The sequence below is a fragment of the Vespa mandarinia genome, chromosome 5 (assembly GCF_050613455.1).
Source record: "Vespa mandarinia isolate Hongniang chromosome 5, ASM5061345v1, whole genome shotgun sequence".
NCBI classification, from domain to species: Eukaryota; Metazoa; Arthropoda; class Insecta; order Hymenoptera; family Vespidae; genus Vespa; species Vespa mandarinia.
Genome location: NC_140814.1, coordinates 5,615,798 through 5,640,000, shown reverse-complemented (window position 1 = coordinate 5,640,000; position 24,203 = coordinate 5,615,798). Strand labels below are relative to the sequence as shown.

Genomic DNA, 24,203 nt, shown 5'->3' with positions numbered 1-24,203 from the left:
ATTCAAGGCAAAGATCGATCGACAAGATAGTAGTAGGTGGGGGTGAGGGGCGGGGGGGGGAGACAGAGAAGAGGGTCGATACGACAATACAAAAGCATTGTAAAATCATACAACGTACGATGGAAATTACGAATATCATGCGTGTACTGATGTAGTACAATAGTGTTGTACGATTAATTTGATAGTATGTTATTTCAGTTTCATGATATGAGATAATTTTATCGTTGATAATTTCTCGTAAAAGATATGACTTTCGATTTAGCAATTTTAGCTCGTGGAAATTCTTTATTAATTGAAACATAAAGTCATTGGGTGAGTATAGCGATATAGAATTCTCGAAAAGCGAGTTAGTTCGTACGAGGTAGATTATATTCTCGATGTATTTACGTACGTGTCTCTCTCTCTCTCTCTCTCTCTCTCTTTCTATATATATATATATGTACCTACATATTTTACGAAGATAAGAAAGAATTATAAAGTAATGAAGTGTCGAGAATAGTGGATAGAATCTAAGGTTTCTTTCCGATAAGATATGCTACCGATATCTGAAATCATATTATTATCTTAATATTGGAAATAATTTATCCGAGATGATTTCGATTTGTCTACGATCTACGTATATAATGAATTGGCCGTATCGTATATCATTTTTCGTGCGAATAACTTTACAAGAATATTCTAATCCGTGAATAAGTATAAAAGATAGAGAAATGATGTCTGGAATATGACGAAGGACGCGTGATAGATAACGCGTGCGTTCATCGAACGTCAAAAGAGAAGACGTTTCGTTGTCGTATGAATTAAAGATTAGCTTATCGGAAACACCGCGCTTTACGTGGTAGATCTCAACTCCGATCCGGTTTTTGGTCAGGCCGATTATAATATTTTCGAAGCATTGGAAGAGAACCGGCTTGCTTAGCTTTGCTTACCATGATATCGGCTGCAAAATTTATTGGGAATAAAGTGTTGGCAAATATGGAAACAAAATACGGGAAAAGGGAATCGTGTTACGTGATATTCACTACCAACTTAACGATTCGTGAAACCAGATTCCCTAAATGCATACGCATCGTGTGAGTAGGTATATTATAAGATCTCTCTTTCTTTCTCTCTCTCTCTCTCTCTCTCTCTCTCTCTTTCTCTCTTTTTCTTTCTGTTTTTCTTGAGAAGCGTGTCGTGTGACCCCGAAGAAGAGACACCAATCGCTAACGTGCACGCGTGTAAGCTCTCGACAAGGCGCGACAAGATGTACGTGGGAGTTAGGCGCCTCACCAAACGACGTCTTTATTCGCCGTCGACATTGAACATAGGTTTTTGCATGTAGTCCGTCTTGTATCGCGCGAGACAATGCGCATACATTTTGCCACGCGAGGGATTTAAAAAAGGTATACTAAGCGACTAAAAGTCTCCTTTCCGAGAGAAATTTCATTTCTTTTTTAAACCTTAAGTTATATCTTAATTTCCTTTCATTTTAAACAATTAAATTTTACATGACATTCATTTTACTTTATTATAAATGAATTGCGTTTTGTCGTTTCAACAATTTTATTTCATTATATTTTTATAATTTAAATGATAGTACGAGGTACGTTTGTTTGTCCATATCCAGTTTTTCTTTTCTTTTTTTTTTTTTAGATCGAAAGCGGAAATGATATTTTAACATAGAAGAGAAATCTTAAAAGGAGGGAAAAAAAAAATAAAAAAAGGAAAAAAAAAAACAAAACCGTGTGTAGGTGGGTCCGTCGTACGTATATAATACTAGCATGGTACTTCCGGTGCCGTACTTAATTCGAGTTGGCCGGTGGGTCCGTGCCACGAAATCGTCTTCTAGAGAGAGTGAATATTCTTTCTTAGTTTCTTTGTTTCTCTTCCATGTTGGGAGCATTACCAGGATGGAGGAGGAGTAAACCGATGAGGAACGCGTACTCGTCTTACGAGCTGGACCACCCGGGCGATCGCTTCATTACGTAAATTCGCCACCACGTATATATACCACGTTAACCTTTCACGGTTTCGTTATTCTTCTTTTTTTCCTCTCTTCCATTTTCTTTTTCTCTTCTCTTTCGTCTTCCATACAAGCGGCATCACGCCAAGCCACGCGCGCTCACTCAATGCAGTATAAAAGCGCGTAGTATTGTCGGTAAGAAGATTTGCATTTCGTCGGACATGGATCGAGAATGATCGTATTGAGAATAATCTTATAGTTACTTCATGGTCCAATGGGGATATGACGAAAAAGCAATAGTCTCGGGAACAGATTACGTATTCCAAGGAGAAAAAGGTGTGACCTAGAGTAAGGAAGAAAAAAAAAAAAGAAAAGAAAAAGAAACAAGAAAAAGAAAAAAGAAGAAGAAAAAGAAGAAGAAAAAAAAAAGAAGAAGAAAGATAAAGAAATATCATATAAGTGGTGAAATAAAAGTTTGACCGTGGTTTGGTGGTACTCTTCCATCGCTATCGCACGTACGCGAGAGCACGTGTGACTTCGATTGGGAAACAGTCGAGCGGAATGTTTGCAGAGTACTTCTACGATCTCTTTGCTTGGGTTCCGTACAAACAGCAGACACCACGAGCATTGCTCGCTTGCCTGCCTGCCTGCCTACCTACCTACCTACCTACCTACCTACCTATCTACCTATCTACCTACCTACATACATTCATAGGAGATCGCGCTCTTCTCGTTGTCCTGGCTCCATGCATTAAACATCTTCAAACAGCGGCTCCGTCTTTCTACTTGTATGCCACCTTCGATTCTATGATGACCATGTAGCTGATTCGCGGTTGTTAACTTATACCTTGTCGTACCGTTGACCGAGAAGATAACAGCTATATACGATTTTTAGGTCGACTACCGATATCGATTCTTCTTCTTCTTCTTCTTCTTCTTCTTCTTCCTCTTCTACTACTACTTTTTCTTTTTTTTTTTCCTTCTTTCTTTGTTTCTCGATTTTTCTTTACATTTATGGGTGTCGGGACGGGGGTGAGGTGGCGTGGGTTGGGGAAGGGAAGGCGTAATAACAAAACGAAAAGGACGATGTTTATTATTCGTAAAGAAATGAATTTCTATTAATATAACATATTTACTTTCTTTATTATTACTTTTCAATATTTTTCACAATGTGGAATTCTTGTCGTTCTCGATGGATTATTTCTCATAGAATAGGAAGGCTTCGTCATTCCCGATCTATACGATTGATTTCTTCGACATGATCCTTAATATTAAATTCGATTATAATCGATTGAAAAATCGTTTATCATTCGTTAGATTAATTTAACTCACCGCAGCCACCTTGAGTTTCGTCGAACGTCGAATCGTCGACTGGAAAATATCATTCCATTAATATTCGATATTTTTATTAATACGAATTAGTAATGGAAAAAAAAAAAAATACAGAAAAAGAAAATACGAGTTATCTTCAGGGGATTATTAAAAATCGATCGATGAATTGATCGTGAATGATCCATACAAGACATGTAAGACTCCGTATCAAAGCGTAGGTGAGCGTGTCGGTGTGTACTGTCGCAAAAGAATGTATTATGCAAATGGTTGTAATAAAGATGACAGGCAAGGAAAGGAAGCTTGCCCCTCTCTCTCTCTCTCTCTCTCTCTCTCTCTCTCTCTCTCTCTCTCTCTCTCTCTCTCTCTCTCTCTCTCTCTCTCTCTCTCTCTCTCTCTCTCTCTCTCTCTCTCTCTCTCTCTCTCTCTCTCTCTCTCTCTCTCTCTCTCTCTCTCTCTCTCTCTCTCTCTCTCTCTCTCTCTCTCTCTCTCTCTCTCTCTCTCTCTCTCTCTCTCTCTCTCTCTCTCTCTCTCTCTCTCTCTCTCTCTCTCTCTCTTTCTGCCCCCTCTTTCTTTCCTTTTTTTTTTTTTTTTTTTTTTCATTCTTTTTGTCCAACAATTCCGCCGAAGGGTCGTACCTTTGAAGAAAGAGAAAAAAGAAGACGAAGAAGAAAGAAAGAAAGAAAGAAGGAAAGAAAGAAAGAAAGAAAGAAAAAGAGAGTAAAAGAGCGAACCGCGCGGTGTATGGAAAAGATTTAAAAGACGGTGGCGACGGCGCGAATATATCGAATGTCCGCCGTTTCGACTCTTCGACAAGGATATAAATATTTCGAATGGAAAGTCTCGAAAGTCGCTCACCAATAAGAAATTCGAATAACGGCGATTTTATTCCAAGTTCTTTTCTTACGTTAAAACCCCTCTATAACTCAATTTTCTTCCTCTCTTTTTTTTCCCTCTCTCTCTCTCTCTCTCTCTCTCTCTTTTTTTCTTTTTTTTTTCTCTCCATCGCGTCTTAAAAACAAATAATTATATAATTTGATGGTTATAACGTGAACGTTAAACCTCGCTGTTTTAAATTATATAGATTATATGATATAAGTATAATTTATAACTGTCATTGAGAATATCCATTAAATTTCGTGCAAGTGTTAAAAATTAATTACATATGGGAAATATAATGAAATAAGATTTAAACGATAATACGGATATACGAGTGTTGTATTTATGGAAATTTGAAGATTATATTGAAATATTTTAATGTAATATTTCAAAAAAAAAAAAAATAAGGGAATAATGTTTTGAAGAAGAATTGAAAGAAAACTTTACAATCGAGTTGTTTTCGTACGATAGCCACCCCCACGGCAAGTTCTGGTGTATCCGCGATACTTCGTTGTAAGGGTTCATTTGGGATGACAGTTGCAACCCCTCGTGTCGATGTACCTAAAGATCTAGCATTTCTAAAATTATTCTCTGGTGTTCTATAACTTGAATGTAAAATGGTACTTGGTTCTTCATATCCCGATTCCCATCCTTCACCGACCGATATAGATCTGCGATAAGAAAATTCGTATAATATCGTACAACGAAAAATCAAATTTTAATTTGTATGAAAAAATTAATACGAGGTTACTCACGGATCAATTTGACATCCATTATGACTTTTCCCTTCTATGACCGTACTATGCTTACAATTACACATTGCCTTTTATATTGATAATTATTATATCGATTTAACTTGAAATTTGGAAATGTTATATCGAAAATTTATAATAATTTGAAGAAATAATTTTTAATTTTGATTACATATTGATATAAATGATGAATGATTGATGAAACGACTATCGATCGGTTTTCAATTTTTCTCGATTACTCTGATCGATTTGAGAATTTGATTAAATTATCGAGCAAGATCGTAGATAACGATTGTTAGTGATTTTTGAATGTTTGAAAATTAAAAGTAACTTCCATCTATATATATATGTATACACACACACACACACATATATATATTTTTTTATTTTTGGTATTATTCCGTTCGAATAACAGTAAAATTTTGGAAAGGTTCTGTTTATCGTTAGATGAATCTATCTCGATAGAGAAATATCTCTCTCTCTCTCTCTGTCTCTCTCTCTCTCTCTCACTTTCTCTCTATCTCGTCGTCTTTCTCACATATATATATATATATATATATATATATATATATATATATAACACACATATATATATATATATATATATATATGTGTTATATATATATATATATATATATATATATAACACATATATATATATATATATATATATATATATGTGTGCGCTCGCGCGATAGTAAGTCGGACGCGTGCGCAAGACCACACACGGCGCGATATTCAAATGAGCTCGGCTTATAGTCCGACTATCGCACTGCCATAAACGTCGTTCTGTGATTTCACGAGTGTGTCTACTCGTTCCTGTTGAACTCGCGAGATTCGCCGCGGCACTCTATGTAGATCGGATAAGCAAGATCTTTCGTAATATTTTACGCAACTTCGATCCTTGGAAAATACTCGTTTGCTCGTAATAACACATTCGAGAATAGTAATAGATTCGTGAATTACGACTTCCCTTTATAACTGCTATCTCTCTCTTTCTCTCTCTCTCTCTCTCTCTCTCTCTCTCTTTCTATGTATATATATTTTTCTTTCTTTTTTTTTTCTTTCTCTCTCTCTCTCTTTCTCTCTTTCTCTCTCTCTCTCTCTCTCTCTCTCTCTCTCTCTCTCTCTTTCTCTTTCTCTCTGTTAAGATATTAATATCACGACAAGAGAAATAACAGCGTCAAACTGTGAAGAAATTTATTCGATATTTTAACGATCTATGCCAACGACGATTAAAATAACGACGATGTTTTAGTTAACGATGATCGAGGAGTAGATGATGATAAAAACGATTAAAGGAAACGACTATATAATGATGAAGCCAACGGAGTTGGTGTTAAGTGGCGAGTTTCATCAAACGTAATATTCCATTGGATTATTTCTTCTTTCTATCGTAGATTTTGACGGGCATCTGTAATTCAAATTCAAAATCAAATTAATTTAACGCCCATCATTTTTCACCTTACTCCGGTGCCGTCATTTTTACGGTGTCTCTCGATCAGAGTATCGTTTGATATCTCATAGCACGTATTTATATGGGTGTTATCTTTCGTTTCTCCTTTTTCATTTCTCTCTCTCTCTCTCTCTCTCTCTCTCTCTCTCTCTCTCAGTCTCTCAGTCTCTCTCAAAGTTCTTGATTGATTTGTTTTCGATTCGATCGATACTATTTTATCGATAGGTAAATATATATAGATGAATAAAAATTATGTAAAATCGTTGAGTTGCATTGACAGATTTACGTATTAGAGTTTTATTATAATTATATATCTCCTGGGAAGTTATTTTTATCCAAAAACTCGAAGCGTATAATTCGAACGTATACGATCAAAGAGATATTGACGTTTATATATATACTGGATATCGCGTAGGTATTATGTAAAACGGGATGTTTTATCATTGGAGAGTAATTATGAGTTGAAAGGCCTTTGTATTATGATTCTTTTATCTACATAATCGTATCGATATTGAATGTAATTTCTATTTACAAATCGTATCGATATTGAGTAGTCAAAACTTGATCGTTGCTTATAATCATGTTAGATTAGTTTACGTTATAGATATGGTAATTACACGTTGGAGTTAAATAATTACCAATATCCTTTAAAACGGCATCATTTATGCCTCGATGAGCAACGATAACGATTGATAATTTGAATCTAAAATATATTACACGAGTATTTAAAGAGGATTAAAATAATCTACGTAATAGAGTATCGATCTTTTTTGTTTCCTTTCTTTTTTTTTTTCTCTCTATCGGTTGAAGGTCACTTTTTAATACAGTTATTAATTATTTAAATGAATACTGTCAAATGGTTTATCGTGGATCGGAAATATCTCTCGTAGTCGATACAAGAAAGACTTTAGTAAAGTCGTCGGACGTTTTTTTTTTTTTTTTTTTTTTTTCTTTTTTTCTCCGATGATCACCGATCTCCGACGTCGGATCGTAAGAAGAAAATATAAATGTGAGCAATCGCAATGTGAGAAATTAACTTTATGCGGACTCAGCGGGTGGCTTGGGAGAGCTGATCGTATAGGAGCGCAAAGTGAAAAGTGTTCCACCTTGCTTGGCGCGTTCGGAATGTCCCTGGAATCTTCGTGGAATGCTGAAGGGGAATGAACACCTTGCGTTAATTTATCGAGTAGTCGAAGTCGTTTTAATCCGTTAGTAAGTTCTTTGGTTATATCGGGAGAAGGTAAGGAACCACGGAACCATCGGAAAGAGAAAGGGAGAGAAAGAGAGAATAAGAGAAGGAAAGATAGAAAGATGATGATGAAGATGACGACGACAACGACGACGACGACGACGACGACGACGACGACGACGACGACGACGACGACGACGACGTTAATGATGATGATAATAATGATGCACGACTCAATTCTATTAATTATTGACTATAATTATCGCTATCATCGAATCTGCGAAAATTTGAAAGATCAATGTTTATGTATCTTCTTCTTAATTGATTCATGTTCTACTCGTTGATCATTCAAGGATCGTTTTGTAAGTTAGTGATATAAAGTTTGCACGTTATCATAACGAAGATAACGCTCATTCGTGAAAAGATTACAGGCAAGGCGTTATACGATAAAGGAGTACAATATAAATTATTGTTATTAATCCTGGTCCGCACAATGGTAATATTCGTACGAAGGGTAATCGGTATATAAAAGTCGTTAAAAATAACGTCGGTTCTCTTTTAAAAGGCGCGGAGTGACATCGAAAAATAATAGGGCATTAGCATACGAGTTTATCGAGGTGCACGCTCTAAACGGTGCTAAGTTATGATCATAATTCGTAGGATGGCTCCGATCGGTGAATTATTAATGATTCGCCTTTTCAGATCGGGCCCGGCACGATTTACTTTAACGATGTAATTCGAAATCGATTTGACTTCTTAATGCCCTTCCGTCGCGCAAGGGCTTGTACTTTGTGTAACTCAGGGTGTGTAACATCGAAGCTCTTAAGGTTCATTACCATATTCTTTCGTTTACCGTGCGGGTCTCTGCATACCTATTACACAGCTATTACACTGTCACTTGCCTCGACCGGTTATACCATATTTGAATATTTATTTAGCTGATTATTTTTTTAACGAGAGACTCTGGAAATTCGATAGCCAACGTTTTCGTTCGGTCCACGCGAAATTGTCAATAACAGGAGAGTTAAAGGGGGCGTGCGTGTTTTATAGGGTAGTAGAATATCGAACGAGTATCGGCTCCAGAGTCTACGGGATTTATTACAAGAAGAATCTTTTGACGCAACTTATTAATATAGCCATTAATCATTCTTTAATGGCAGCGGTGAACGATCAAGGAATAACTCGATAAATTGATTTCGTATTAATGCAATTTGCGCGAGTTGAGAAGAGGGAGGAATGACGAGAGAGGGTTAGATAGATAGGTAGATAGAGAGAGAGAGAGAGAGAGAGAGAGAGAGAGAGAGAGAGAGAGAAAGAGAGAGAAGAAAAAAAAAGAATGAAAAAAAGTACCTCTGATATTTGTCGAATAGAAGTTTGTCAAAAAAAAAAAAAAAAAAAAAAAGAAAAAGAAAAAGAAAAAGACAAAAAAGAAAGAAAGAAAGAAGGAAGAAGAAATTAAAAAAAAAAAAATAAATATCTTTCCTCTCTTTCCTTTCAGATTCTTTAAAGCGATGGACGATTTCATGGCAAGCGCCGAGGAGGGTGAGTGTTGCTTTACATTAAATTTATTTTATCGGATTGATAGACAATTGAAGTAAACGTCTCTTTATTGAAAATCAATTTGTTTAACGATTTGTTTAACGCGTGTGTACGTTTCTTGTGTCTGACTATATATGGGAAAAAAAAAATTAAAAAGAAAATAAAAAAATAAAAAAAAGAAAGAAAGAAAGGAAAAAAAGAGAGAAAGAAGAAAATGTAAATCGTTGATAATAATCCGTAAACTTCCGTACTCCAGGGAGACATTTTGTTGTTTTTTTTCTTTTCTTTTTTGTATTTATTTTCTTTTTTCTTTTTTCTTTTTTTTTTCTTTTTTTGTGGTGCGGGAGGGATTTATTTTTGGAAAGATAGAGATAGACAGACAGGCAGAGAGTATAAAGAAAGTGAAGAAAAAGAAAGAGAGAAAGAGTGAGAAGGATAGATTGAGATAGAGAAGGAGAAAGATCGGTCCTTCGTGGTAAGAACGACAGGGAAAGGAGAGGACAAGACGATCGGTAGAAAGAGAGAAAGAGAGAGAAAGAGAGAGAGAGAGAGAGAGAGAGAGAGAGAGAGAGAGAGAGAGAGAGAGAGGACGAATCTTGGAGTTCGAGGGAGCGAAAGATCGCCCACGCACGGGACGTGTATACCGGACCGTTGTTAATTATCCGCCGCCGTTTATCAACTGCTGAAGAAGAAAAAGAAAGTTTCTCCGAGCGCGTTCTTTCTCTCCTACGTTCATGTCTCTCCCTCTCTCTCTCTCTTTCTCTCTCTCTCTCTCTCTCTCTCTCTCTCTTTTTCTTTTTCTCTTTCTCTGCTTCTTCTCTTTTCCAAGCAAACGAAGAAGAAGAAGAAGAAGAAGAAGAAGAAGAAGAAGAAGAATAAAAGGGAAAAAAAAGAAGATTCTTCTTCTCTTCCTTCTTTGCTTTTTTCCACTTATGTTCTCGAGACCAATCAGGCAAGATCTCGTTTTCTCGTAGAAACGAATCGTGATTTTAGAAACGTTCTTACAAGAGAAAATAATATTCTTTATACGTATAATCATTCAACTTTCATTGTTAATATTTATTGATTATCATCGAGGAGAGGTACGATTTATGAGGATCGTACGTAACGAGCGATTATTAATCCGCTCGTTAATATGCAACAGCGTATCACTCGATTCCTTGCTTCTTCTCTTCTCTTCTCTTCTCTTTTTTCTTTTCTTTTTTTTCTTCTCTTCTTCTTCTTTTCTTCCTTCCTTCCATTCTTTCCTTTTATTTTTATATTATATCCTTACGATGCGACTCACGCACGAAGTGGATCGTGGGAAAGTCATGAAAGTTCGAATCGAAAGGTGGAGTCCCTCCTCCCTCGCGAGGGAGGACGAGAGCACGAACGAACGAACGAACGAACGCTGGTGAAACAAGTCTCGAGAACGCATTCCAAAGGCAAAAGGAGCCGCGCGTGGTCCATCCTTTGGCCTTTACTTAACATTTATCAGTACTTCCAACTTCGACGTATATACGCGCGTTTCGATCTAAGATCGAATCGCGCGAGTCGATCTTTTTTTTTTCGTTTTCTTTTCTTTCTTCTGCATCTTTTTCTCTTTTTTTCTCTCTCTCTCTCTCTCTCTTTTTTTTTTCTTTTTATTCGTTGACCACCGTATTTACGATTGAAATGTATTACCTTCCTTGTACATTCCATTTTTATCATCTATAGATACGTATTTTATAAATATATATATATATATATATATATATATATATATATATGTATATATACGATCATTGATCTAAATCGTAAGAAAATACAAGGATAATAAAAAGAACTTTTGAACTTTGATTATCCATTTTCTTATGACTCTCTTTGTCAGTCAATTTCTAATTTGATTTGATTCAATTATTTCTAATTATGAAGTCTCATGTGTTATAGATAAATGTTACCAATTGATTTTCTTTTTTATTATTTTAAATCTACGGTAACGTCAGAGATGACCTTATAATGCAAAGGTTTAAAGATAACTTCCTACAAATCCTTGAATTTTCCTTGATTGCAAGCACGAATGAACGAAACGACATACACACACACACACACACACACGCACGCACATACATGTACACATGTATTTATGTATGTACGTGCGCGCTGACACGCGAGATTTTCTCATTAGCGATTTCACCGAAGGCGGCACTTTATGAGAGAAAGAAAGAGACAGATGGATAGGGAAAGAAAGCGAGAAAGAAAGAAAGAAAGAAAGAAAGAAAGATAAGCCTACAGCGAGTCCATTTACAGTGGCTGGTGATTTATCGGGCGCGGAACGTAAGATGTCGTTAATCGTTCGCATCCATCGTCGAAGGCACGGCTTTGGCGCGCGTAAAAGGCTCGTAGCAGATTCTTGCATACACTTCTCTTTCTTTCTCTCTCTCTCTCTCTCTCTCTCTCTCTCTTTCTTTCTCTTTTACACATATACACACACTCTCTCTCTTTCTCTCTCTCTCTCTCTCTCTCTCTCTCTCTCAAACGTGTGTCTTCCGACGTCATCACCCCCATTCTAACCACCGTTTCACATATGCGAGATACATCGAAAACGTTCGATCGTTCGATTGATTTAAGACGGCAGTAATCGAGCTCCACCGAAAAGCCACTCGTACTTTTCTCCTCCCACGCGACAACGATATTTTCGCGTTTATGTACACGCGAGAGTTTGCCGACATTAACGTCTCTTCCACCGTTTACAACGACTCTTACATACATACATATATTTTTTTCTTTCGTTTGATACGACCGAGAAATGTTTGACAGTCTTGAACGGACTGTTTTGAATTTTCTTTGTTCATAACTCTCTTTATCTTCTTCTTTCACTCACTCTCTCTCTCTCTCTCTCTCTCTCTGTCTTTCTCTTTATTATTATGCATTTTTTATTGTTTTTCTTTTTTTTTTCTCTTTCTTTCACAATTCATACCTATGCACGGTGCGTTACTTTCAATAGCCAAAAATCTTATAAGTTTTTCAATTTGATATAAATCATTGTATATGTCGAACGAACGTTAAAATTTTTCTTCGACTCGTTTGAAGAAACGAGAAAAAAATGCGAGGACGCGCATTAAACGAGTTCAAAAAAAGAAAAAAGAAACGAGAAAAAAGATAAAAAAAAAAAAGAAAAAGATAAAATAGGTACGAAGGTGGGAGATCGATTCGAACGTTTTTAGAGAATAAACGTTGCTCTATATCGCGGAACATTCTTATCGCGAACAGAGAGAGAGAGAGAGAGAGAGAGAGAGAGAGGTTGGGGGTGGGGAAGTGGGTGATGATTGGAAATCGTTTAAGAAGTGACGATAGAGAAAATTCACGAAAGAATTTTCCAGATCCAAGAGAGAAATCGATTCCAAGTAGAAACCGAGAGCGGGGGTCGAAGTTTCTCAGTAATCTCGTTGAAGATCGGTTCATTTACCGGCGCTACGTCGTCGGTGCACCCCAGGGGTGCTTGCTCCAGATTCGCATTAGATGCAGACGTGTTCTGTTCTCAGAATGACGTCGTCCCATTCCTAAAAGATACACATACACGTAAGAAAAACTTTGCATTCGAGATGATCTCGTTGATAGATAGCGAACGTGAATCCAGTTTGCGATGAAGGAGAATGCTACGTACGTGAAATATTTTCTAGTTTTCTCTCTTTCTCTCTCTCTCTCTCTCTCTTTCTCTTTTTGTGCGTAGATCTTTGTGCAATTTCTCTACAAATCGTGCTTGAGATTTTGCGTGTAGATTCGTCGTCGTTCGAGAAGACGCGTCGAAATCATTGACTTTAAAAATTTTCATGGTCAAGTTCGAGGAGCGTAATGAATTACGAGCTTCTCGTGAAATTCGTGAAATAAATGTGAAGAACGTAATAGAAAAAAAAAAAAAAAAAAGAAAAAGGAAAAAGAGAAAAAAAAATGAAGAAAAACAGAAAAAAAAACTGAAAATACGTTCTCTCTGAAACGACCTTCTCGCGAGCGGATATATTTTTTTTTTTTCCTTTTTTTTCTTTTTTGAAGTGTTCGTGGCCGAGGTCGAGGAGGCTCTGGCGTATCACGCGCACTCCGACATCCATTTAATTTGCACCGAAACGCGTGGTAAAGAGGTACAAACTGCCTCGAAAGTACTCTGTACTTACCACTTTTTTTTTTTTTGTTTTTTTTTTGGATATAAAGGTTAAAGGAAAATAAAATATATGGAAGGGAGAAAAAGACGAAACTACTCTCATTAAGGTCGTACTTTGCGAAGGTGCCGCCGTGACCTGACTTTACAGGCCCAGTCACGAACGCCCGAATTCGTCGCAGCTTTTGACGGTAATTTGCGATAATATTATAATCAGCCCCTTGCTGAGCAGCAAAGAGTATTACTGAGAATAAAAAAAAAAAAATATATGTATGTGTGTGTGTGTGTGTGTGTGTGTGTGTAGAGTATATAAGAGAAAGAAAGAAAGAGAGAGAGAGAGAAAAAAAAATACAAGCTTTCTTCGGACGAAATAAATTGATGACCCATGGAATTGTGCACCTTCACCATGGACGTTATTTTTATTTTTATTTATTTTTTTATTTATTGAAACTATAGTTCTCCTTTGAAGCAATTAGACGTATTTTATACACCAATCATTTAAACTTTTGCAATTTATATCGTTGGAGGATGCTCGACTTGTTTTTCAGGGTATAATAACGTAGGCTTAAATATAATCAAGCTTTTTAACTTTCTTTTTTTCCTTTTTTCATTTTATTTATTTATTTATTTATTTTTATTATAGTTACAGTATGATAATTTGTCTTACATATTTATTCGCAGTAAATCAGATCTAGGTAACAGATCGTATGTTTTTGCCCGCTTCGCTGCCCGAGGGCACAGCCATTGTTCGGGGTAATGACACATTCGGATAAATTTATGGACTTTAAAAATTGAACGTACTCGGGAGTTTCGAATTCGTCTGACCTAGTTCTTTAAACTTCTCGAAACGTTTTGGAGTAGTACGTTATCGAAGTTGTGCGTCAGACGTTAGTTATATTCGTGAAATGACGTTCGACGTTTCGTTACATTTTTCATTTACATAAGAATCGAAGCTGCTCAACGATGCATAAAACTTTCTTCTTCTTTTTCTTTTTCCCTTTCTTCTTTCTTCTTTCTTCTTTCTTCTTCTTCTTCTTCTTCTTCTTCTTTTGTTTTTTGTTTCAGACGATGTCATAGGAGTACACTGTACGCATGGTATAAACCGCAGTGGGTATCTTATTTGTAGGTAAGGAAATTATCGTAAGGACGTCAATGTAATTGCTTGGAAATAATAATATATATATATATATATATGTATTATTTAAATAAAATGTTTCATTTTGACATTTGGTTACAGGTATCTCATTCAACAACAAGGCTGGGAACTACAAGATTCTTTAAAAGGTATATTAATAGTAGACCATTTCCACTTGACATTTTAATAACCGAAGCTTTAAAAATGTTTCATTTTAAAAACGCGTGAAATAGTAATAAGAGAAAGCCATTTGTACTTGTCGAAAGGATTTAGATCGTGACCTGAATTTAACTGGTATATATGTTGGAAAATAAATTAAAATTTTGAGAATACGGACAAATCGTTAACCCCTATTCGTGTTTACGAACGAACAAACGAAAACAATGTCACGTAGTTCTTAGTTAAAGTCATTTGGATGACAATAGAACGCGAAAATCGGCGAGCCCTTAATCATATGAATCTCGAATCAATTTTCACATTTCATGGAAGATAATTTGAGTTTTTGGCGATACGTCGTAAGAAAGAAACCTTTTGACCGTGCACTCTACGGATATCCATGGGTGTCGATTTCGTTTGAAGAAAATTAGATAGAAACCGCGTAAAATTTGTTTTTAAATTTTAGATCAATGTAATGTTAATTTCGTTCGATCCTAAGGTTATTATTTTTTTTGTTTTTCTTTTTTCCTTTAGTCTATCGAATAAATGTATAAAAATTAATCGTTTTTAAATTGCGAAACAACGAAAGTGTAATGTTACAGCTTTCGAGGAGGCACGTGGGTACCCGATTTATCGTGACGCATATGTTGCTGCCTTAAAGGAGATACCACGTGGTGAGAAGATCGATACAAATAAAATCAATCTATTTAACCCATCGACCACTCGTAAAGAGAATTACTCAATACCAGTAAGAAGAGTGCTCGATCAGTATAGAATAAGACTGAAACATCCAAAAGGAAGACCAGTGCCATATCCAATGGGTCCACCGCCAGGATTCAAGCCACACCGTCGTGGATTCACGAATGGAGCGCCCTATCCACCGCAACCTTTTGGTTTTGGTGCTCCACCACCTGGATTTGGTTCAATGCCTCCACATCCGCCTGGTATGCCACTTCCACCGCCGCCAGGGCCACCAATGTATGGTCCAAGACCTTTGAGATATGGACCACCACCGCCCCCACCACCACCACCACCAGCCATGAGAGCATCAGGTCCAGGCTTTCATCCACCAGGCTTTCCACTGCGTTTACCAGGTCTACCAAGAATGGCTGGTCCACCTAGATTACCACCTGGTCCGCCATCTCGATTACCACCTCCAAAAATGCCTCCGCCTCCTCCACCACCGCCACCGCAGGTTAGGCAGGCGGTTGTTGTTAAACGATTACAAGCTCACAAAAAGAAACATCATAATCAACATCAGGAGCAACAGATCGCTAGAAACGGTAGAATTATACCACTTGGGAGTTCGATGAGGCTAACAAAGCGTGAAGTCAGTACCGCCAGAAGGATTAGAAATATCACTTCAAAAATTACCAAGGAACAGGACTTTACCGTAGATACTTTCGAGGAAAACCTTTTGGCTGTCTCATCGACGAACGCACATTTGCGACGGCCATTAAAAGGACGATACCATCAGACTAAGTGATGATGTGTTATCTAGGATGGGGGCGATTTATCATTTAAAAACTTACAATATGTTGTGTAATAATGTCATTCGCATCAGTCGCTCAATGTGTTGCTCTAAAATCCCTTATGGCGACACTTTTAAGATAGAAGGAAAAAGAAAATGTGATTTTTGCGATCTCACCGTTCTTGCATTTACGAACGGTATTCGAATAGATGCGAGAGAACGAAGAGAAACGTTTTGAGACGTAATAAACTTCTATTTCTCTCGGTCTTAATTCCTAACACACATAAAAATCAAACGAGGGATCTTTGTTGATTCTTTATTCGCCTTGTCGATTTTCTAGACGTTTATCTATTTCAACTAAAAATCTATAAACTGTTGTGAAATATGTCGTCGTCGTTTTTCCATCCGAACAACATGGCTCTCATTGTTGGGAAAAATCTATACTGGAACCTACTACTACTACTACTACTACTATTACTACTACAACTACTACTACTACTACTACTACTACTATTACTACTACTACTACTACTACCACTACTACTATTACTACTACTACTATTACTACTACTACTACTATTACTACTACTACTACTACTACTACTACTACTACTACTACTACTACTACTACTACTACTACTACTACTATTACTACTACTACTACTACTACTTTACGTTTAAGACTATGTTCGACATTGACAAATAAACGCACTTTATTGGTAAGTTCCTTTTTTTTTTTTTTTTTTTTTTTGTCGACTATTTAAAAGACGAAAATTATATGTGGATTACGTGTATCGTACTATTATAAAATTATCGTCGAAAGAAATAGTTTAGATTAAGGGATTAGAACCTGACGTCTCTCGTGTCTCGTTCGAAGATAATTAAAGTGCTTCAATATTCGACCTTGACGGTCAGGGATCATGCGTGTAGATGTGGTGATATTGATCATATTTACGAACGCACGTATCGTATATCATTAAGCGATTGTACGCGCCTTAAATGGAATAAAATTCCACACGGGGAGAATTTTCTAGCGTCTTTTTAAAGCTTCTTTTATAATTTTCGAAGCTTCTACACGCGTTATTTTCAACGTTAAGGAAAAATCCATAATGTAAGCTAAGTAGTAACTATCGACTTTAGTTTCTCCATTTAATAAGGAATCGAACAGAGAAGAAACAGAGAAAAAGAATAAGAAAATAAAAATAATTTCTCTGAAATCGTATGTCGGTCAAAAATTATAATACGAATACGATCGACGATCCTATAAGGATTTTATTTTTTCGAACGGCCTGTTGTAATGTATCTCTTTTCAAAGTTCACACATTATACGAGTTCTTTCATAGATCACGATGAACATAAATTATTAAAACCATTCACAAGCGGATGCATGATTTATTATGAATTATAGATATACGACGATGCTCTTAAAGAAAATCGAAGAACTACGAGTACAATAACGATGTAAACGACGACGACGACGACGATGACGACGACGACGACGACGACGACGATGACGACGACGACGACGACGATGACGACGACGACGACGACGACGACGACGACGACGACGACGACGAAGACGATGACGACGACGACGAAGACGGCTAAAACTTGAAAACTTTTTCGATATGGAAAGATCGTCGCGTAGACAATTGAGATTATAATAGTAACTAGACTTTCTCCTAGAAAACGTCAAGATTCTTGGAAAAAGTTTATTACATCTCGATCATCTTCAACGATCGATCCAATAAAAATCGAGAACAATATGAATGTCGTAAAAGTTGAGACAATATTTTTTCAATCCAGACATTGCTCATTTAGCCATTTAGATTTATCAAAGGACGTATTTTCTCAATATTTTCAGATAGAAAAAAGAAAAGAAAAAAAAAAGCAAAAAAAGAAAAAGAAATAAAAAAAAAAAAATAAAAAATAGAAGAAAGAACGAGATTAGAAAATATTTTATTTGATTTATACAAATTGTCTTTTAAACAATTTCAAAGTTTCTCGACGTTATTACGAGATATCGCGAAAGCGCATCTCGAACGTTTATCGCGCAACACAATCGTAATAATCGAATGAACGAATTACGTGAAATAGATTTTGATAAAAATTATAATAATAGTGATAATCGCACGATCTAACTATCGTGCTGTGGTCCAAAACGTTCCCAGTTGATGCGTCTCGCCGCTGGTAGTTCGAACTTTTCGAATAATTCGTAAAAAGCTGAAGAGGGACAAACAAGTCCATAAAGAGTGTGCTTTCTCTGCGTTTCCTTTTCTATGCTTTCACGATTCCTTCCTCTTTTTCTCTCTCTCTCTCTCTCTCTCTCTCTTTCTCTCTCTCTCTCTTTAACTCTAACTCTGTCTCCATTTCTCTATCTCTATCTCTCTCTCTCTCTCTCTCTCTCTCTCTTTTTCTTTTTATTCAGAATTTCTCTTTTCGATCAGTCTTTTAGTCTGAAGTTTAACGTTCGCTCGAGGTGCGACGTATCGAAAATGTAGAAGCCACAATGTAACTCGATTTCGTACTCTCGAACGTTATCGATCTGCCTTCTTGTTTCTTTTCCAAATATTTCTTCTCTATTGGTACTTTTGGAAAATAATTTTGGTCTTATCACTTGATACAATTTTTTTTTAACTTATGCGCGAAAAAATATGTCCCCCTTTTTTTTTTTTATTTCCACAATCGTGATCAATTTTTATTATATATTCTCTCTCTCTCTCTCTCTCTCTCTTTCCCTCTCTTTCTCTATCTTGTTTTTATTCGATTTCTCTCGAATCTTTCGACCGTAATAACTCCGTTATTATCGCGTTTTTCTGTACATATTTCTCTCTCTCTCTCTTTTTCTTTCCTATCTTCTTCTTATCTAAAAAAAATTATTTTCTCGCTCGAGGAAGAATTCGCAGAAGAAGGGTTGGTTTCTCTTGGGATACGAAGAAATCTTGAAAACTACGTGAACGCCGTAATTCTTTGAAGAAGAAAGGACGGAGAAAGAGAACGAGAAAGAGAGAAAGAAAGAAAGAGAGAGAGAGAGAGAGAGAGAGAGAGAGAGAGAGAGAGAGAGAGGGAGAGAAAGAGACAGAAAAAAGAAAGAAAGGTTGCACTCTTCTCAGCCGATCTGGCAATTAGTCACGATTAATTCCTCAAAAATGAGAAGGGACGTGCACGTGTCTGCGGTAGGTAAGGATACACGGGTTGAATCCTCTGAGAGTCGAATAATAGGAGGCTAAAGGCTAACCACACACGAGGCCATCACCAGAATAGTCTACCTTCCTCTTTCGTTCTCTCTCTCCTATACACATATATATACAGACACACACATACAGACATGTGTACACGCACATATATACATACGTACATACATACATACATACACACACACACACGTATACATATACGTCATCTCTATTCTATCATCATACATCGTATTTGATTTACACGCTAGTGTATGCGTGCTTCATTGGCACGCCAATATGATACGTGGCAGTGCACTTTAATGCCACGACGCGGCCTACTTAGCGGTTGGCTTGATTAACATGGAGTGATTAATAGTCCGCTCCCTCTTGTCCATAAGCAACCCCATGGCCGGAGTAGCCGCAATGCCGCCATCGGAGATCTAATCGCACGATATTTATTGCCTTACGCGTCGTCTACTCTACGTAGGAAGAGATAGAATGAGAGAGACAGAGAGAGAGAGAGAGAGAGAGAGAGAGAGAGAGAGAGAGAGAGAGAAAGAGAGAGAAGATTCCTTACCCTTATTTTTTTTTGGCCACACTGATTTTGCGAATCTCTTCTCGGTCTTTTTCATTTTTCTCTTCTCCCTTCTCGTTTCGTTTTACGACGGACCTTCCATGATCTTCGTAACGATCTTAACTACCCCCCCCCCTTTCCTTCTCCCTCCTTCGAATCTGTGAAATCTTAGTAAAAATGAAATATTTTAAGTAAATTCGATGATAAATATTTTTTACTAACTAATCGGTCTTTTTTATTCTTTCAATTTTTTATTTCTTTTTTTTTTTTTTTTTTTTTCCTCTTTTAATGAACATATGCTTTTCTTCCTTTATACGTGTCTTACATATGTACACGTTGATATGTATATGTGTATGTATATGTGTATGTATATGTGTATGTATGTGTACGGTTCGTACAACGTCGGAACGTTGAAACTTTGCTGCGTCTCGTGATAAAATTAGATTTGTTCGAGCGAGAAGAGGCCGTCGACTGTGTTTCCTGCAAATTCGGGATAATACCGACGTTGGCTTTCGCACGGGAGACACATCGTCTCCCATTTACTCCCCTTTTACGTGTTGCGTCAGCGTAACGTTGGCGCCGCATTCGTCTGTCGAAAGATCTTTAGCCTTGTTTACAGTTTCCAACTCTCTGGCGATCCACGATTATATCGGACTTTCTCTATATACCAACGTATGATCAGGTCGTGGACCTAAAAAGAAAAAAAAAAGAAAAAAAAAGAAAGAGAAAAAGAGAAAACGAATGACGATACGAAGTTAGATTAAATCACGATTATATCAAATCGCAAATTCATTAAACAAATTTAACAATTATTAGTTTTCTAATGTGAATTTATTCTATTTAAAAATTAATTATACAGTGTATTAATTAAATTGATCGAACAAAACTCGTCAATCGCTTGATAATAATAAAGCGTATTACGATGATATTAAAATTTAGTCTGACGCACGATCCATTGACGTAGAGTAAAAATTAATTTTAATATTTTACGATAACAATAATTTTGGAATTTGTCATCGTTTCCTCTTCGAATTTATATTATGTCTCATCATCCCATCTATTATTCTACCGATTCGTTCTATCGTCATTTAATCTCTTTTGTATTAAACACACATATACACACACAACTCACACGCATATATATATATATATATATAGTAAATATCAGAGGTATAGTACGTTTATAGTTAGGTCAAATCATTCTCAACGAGTGGAAAATAAGAAAGAGGAGGAAGAGAAGCAGAAAGAGGAGGAGGAGGAGGAGGAGGAGATATAAGGAAGAACCGAGTTCTCGTAATTTTATCGAAGCTTATCGAAGGCGGTACCAAACGCGATTGGCGGTAGCTCGAGGCCACTTATTTAACATCGACGTCGATAGAGTCCATTCCACGTTCATATCATTGGACAATCATTTTTTTTTTTCCATACTTTATTTATGCATCCCGTGACTTCTTAAACAATGCAACGATAATTAAGACCGTTCTACGTAATTAACGATTAGCTTTGAGTTGTTATTTTATTAACAGTACGCGTGAATTCTCGTTGGGCCATGTGCAAATATAGGAGGAACGATCATTGTGATAATAACGTTGTGTCGGTCTAAATGTATCAAAAGATATGTTTTTAAATGTAACAATGTTCTTTCCGAGCGATCAATATTTTTATGCTATTCTCAATGGAATAAGAACAAAAGGAAGATATAATTTTTTTCGAGTATCCCCGAGTATATATAATAATTGACCAATTATATTCTTTCGGTAAGTCATTTTGTTTCTTTAAAAAAAACAAAAAAAAAGAAAACAAAAAAAAAACACAAAAAGAAAATTAATGCGTGTAACATACCAAAAAAAAAAATCCGTTTTTTCCAATGGATTTCGTTACGCCATATCAACGTGCACGATCGTCACGTACATTTTCATGTTATTATTAATTATCACGAACGAGATTTTCGATTGTTTATTCGTTGACGATTGCGTGGGCTTTAAATAAACTTTCTCAAATGGATGTCGTAAAAGCGTAAACAATCACGAGCGAGCGCGAATCGTGGAAATTGGACATAAGTTAAATTAATTAATAAGTTAAATTATTAAATAGTATTAATTACAAGGCTAATGATAATGAACGAGATAATCATTATGAAACGTATTGTTTTAATTCGTTTTATCGGGATACCGATGTACTACGAAACATTCATATAATTAATCATTTTCACTCGAATTCTGTCCTTATCTTATATCGCTTTAAAATATTAATTAATTACTTATTACTGATCGTCATTAATCTTCTTCGATATTAGACATTTCTTCCTTATATCGTTCATGTTAATCCATATTAAATGGGACATATAGTATCCTTATTTTCGACAAATAAACTTTACAATATTTGGAATGGCTTTCGTGAGAAGAATTTGATGCTGCAGCTCAAACCATAAGCTCAAGAAGTGCATGTTACACCTCGTATATACGGGACCGTCGTGCTACGGCCTTATTATCCTCGAGAGCTCTTTGATCGATACGCTGGGATATCGATAGCGGTCGCGATGCTATCGTGCGGATAGGCTGGAACAAACGCGAACGGTGTAACGTTACACAAAGACCATGATGCATAGCCGTAAGGGGTATATATGCGGAGAAACATATATATATATATATATATATATATATATAGAGAGAGAGAGAGAGAGAGAGAGAGAGAGAGAGAGAAAGAGTGAGCACGATTTTTCTATCGTAGAAATATCACAGATGGAGAAAGTTAACTTCCCCTCCACCCCCACCCTCCCCACCTCCGTCCCCGTATGAAATATCATAAAAAAAAATTCTTCATAAGAAAAATTTTATGATCGTAGAAATAACATAGATATCGTTTATATTTCGTTTTAACTTTTATCAAATATTAAAAAGATAAAATAAAAAAAAAAAAGAAGTTACGAATTGTATTCAGTAAGTAGAACAAAGAAAAACGATGGGAGACGATTGAAAATGTTTTCTTTTTCTCTTAAATGATCCATCCTACGATTATATTTATAGATTCATTTTTTTTCTTTTCGTTCTTTCTCCTTTTCTTTGACACCGTACCTTCTCCTTTTCTCTCTCTCTCTCTCTCTCTCTCTCTCTCTCTCTCTCTCTCTCTCTCTCTCTCTCTTTCTCTCGTTTGCCTCGTCTCTCTCTTTTTTCATCGTAAGAATCGAGCTGAACTCACGTATCTATCAACGTAACCGCCGCCAGTGACATGGAAAACTCTGAGATCGGAAAGAACAGAATAGAAGGAAGAAGAAGGACGGCAAAGGATAAAGACACTGACAATCTAGGTCGACTCGTGGTCGCGACGTAGGCGTTTCTAATGCTCTGTGGCCGACACCAATGTCTCTCTCTCTCTCTCTCTCTTTCTCTCTTCTTTTCTCTCTCTCTCTTTCTCTCTTCTTTTCTCTCTCTCTCTTTCTCTCTTCTTTTCTCTCTCTCTCTCTCTCTTTCTCTCTTTCTCTCTTTCTCTTTTCTTTTCAAATCTAGAATTCAAGGCAAGCCTTGGTGATTCTAATGGAACGGTAAGTCGATGCCTTTACCCGATGATAGATTTTCTAGAGCAAGAGAAGAGTATCGAAATCTCGAAGTTAATCTTCTGTCGAAAACAAACAAACAAACAAAAAAAAAAAAATAAGGAAAAAAGAAATCCAATTCCTTCTTCCAAACATATGGTCTTCTCCGATCTTAAATGAGATTTTCTTTATTGCCCGTAGTATTTCGTTTCATCCTTTTTTTCAACGTTGACATTAAAAAACTTGATGGCAGTGTAGAAAGTATCTGTTGAAAATGTGAGAAAAGAGAGAGAGAGAGAGAGAGAGAGAGAGAGAAAGAAAAAAGAAAAGGATAAGAAGAACAATGGTAGATTACGTCATTGACGAGATTTTGTTTAATTTTCATAAGGAAAAAAAAAATCTCGCTTCTTTGCCGATTCGACAGAGATAGAAGAGAGAGAGAGATAGAGAAGGAGTCAAAGAGTTGGTAGAGGTAAGGAATACCTATTCAAAGAAGGTTAGAGAGGAGGAGGGGTAATAACGTAGGTAGCCTACGGCCTTAGCGATGATTAATAAATCAGGGATGGCGTTGAGAGAACAGTTTAACCTATGACCTCGCTGCGATGCATCCTACTCTTTCTCTCCCTCCCTCCCTCCCACAATCCCTTCCTTTTCTCTTTCTCTTTTTATCTCTTCTTCCCTCGTACTCCTTTTCTCTTTCTCTTTCGTCGCACTCTCGCATCGTTTTCACGAAGAGATGCCTTTCGTAGCCTTTTCGAGGAGGCACTCTCTCTCTCTCTCTCTCTCTCTCTCTCTCACTCTTTCTCTCTTTCTCTCTCTATTCGCTTAGGGCAACGCGGATGCTTTTTTCTGTGGGAAGAAGCAGACTTCGAATGTTAATCGTTGTTTAAATTTATGACAGTGCCCTCTTCTCTGCATCCTCTTACCACTATCTCTCTCTCTCTCTCTCCCTCTCT

The 24,203-nt window shown here is 36.6% G+C and overlaps 2 protein-coding genes across 5 annotated transcripts in view; one reads left to right on the top strand and one right to left on the bottom strand.

The window, feature by feature from the left end:
* LOC118441897 (uncharacterized) overlaps nucleotides 1-17,816 on the top strand; it is a 44,560-nt gene extending 26,744 nt beyond the window's left edge. The window contains exons 6-10 of one of the 4 annotated variants that reach the window (XM_085657105.1): nucleotides 9,049-9,092; nucleotides 14,269-14,329; nucleotides 14,441-14,487; nucleotides 15,097-15,168; nucleotides 15,292-17,816. In XM_085657105.1, the coding sequence (XP_085513231.1) occupies nucleotides 9,049-9,092; nucleotides 14,269-14,329; nucleotides 14,441-14,487; nucleotides 15,097-15,168; nucleotides 15,292-15,980 (913 nt within the window). In that variant the 3' untranslated portion in view covers nucleotides 15,981-17,816. Of the gene's footprint in view, nucleotides 1-9,048; nucleotides 9,093-14,268; nucleotides 14,330-14,440; nucleotides 14,488-15,096 lie in introns of all 4 variants that reach the window. The other 3 variants (XM_085657104.1, XM_085657106.1, XM_035866905.2) reach the window with 3 other exon arrangements.
* Nucleotides 3,100-5,045, bottom strand: LOC146873006 (uncharacterized). The gene is made up of 4 exons (XM_085657086.1): nucleotides 4,909-5,045; nucleotides 4,601-4,824; nucleotides 3,278-3,316; nucleotides 3,100-3,209 (listed from the first exon to the last, which is right to left on the bottom strand). The coding sequence occupies exons 1-4, from the start codon at nucleotides 4,971-4,973 to the stop codon at nucleotides 3,100-3,102; spliced, it is 438 nt and encodes a 145-aa protein (XP_085513212.1). The 5' UTR covers nucleotides 4,974-5,045.
* Nucleotides 17,817-24,203: the final 6,387 nt, after the last annotated feature.

Bases quoted from the DNA above. Each gene is read 5' to 3' on its own strand.
- LOC146873006 (XM_085657086.1), bottom strand. From the start codon at position 4,973: ATGTGTAATTGTAAGCATAGTACGGTCATAGAAGGGAAAAGTCATAAT. The intron at 4,825-4,908 runs GTGAGTAACCTC...TTCTTATCGCAG, and splicing joins AATGGATGTCAAATTGATCC to ATCTATATCGGTCGGTGAAG. The intron at 3,210-3,277 runs GTGAGTTAAATT...TTTAATATTAAG, and splicing joins CGAAACTCAAGGTGGCTGCG to GATCATGTCGAAGAAATCAA.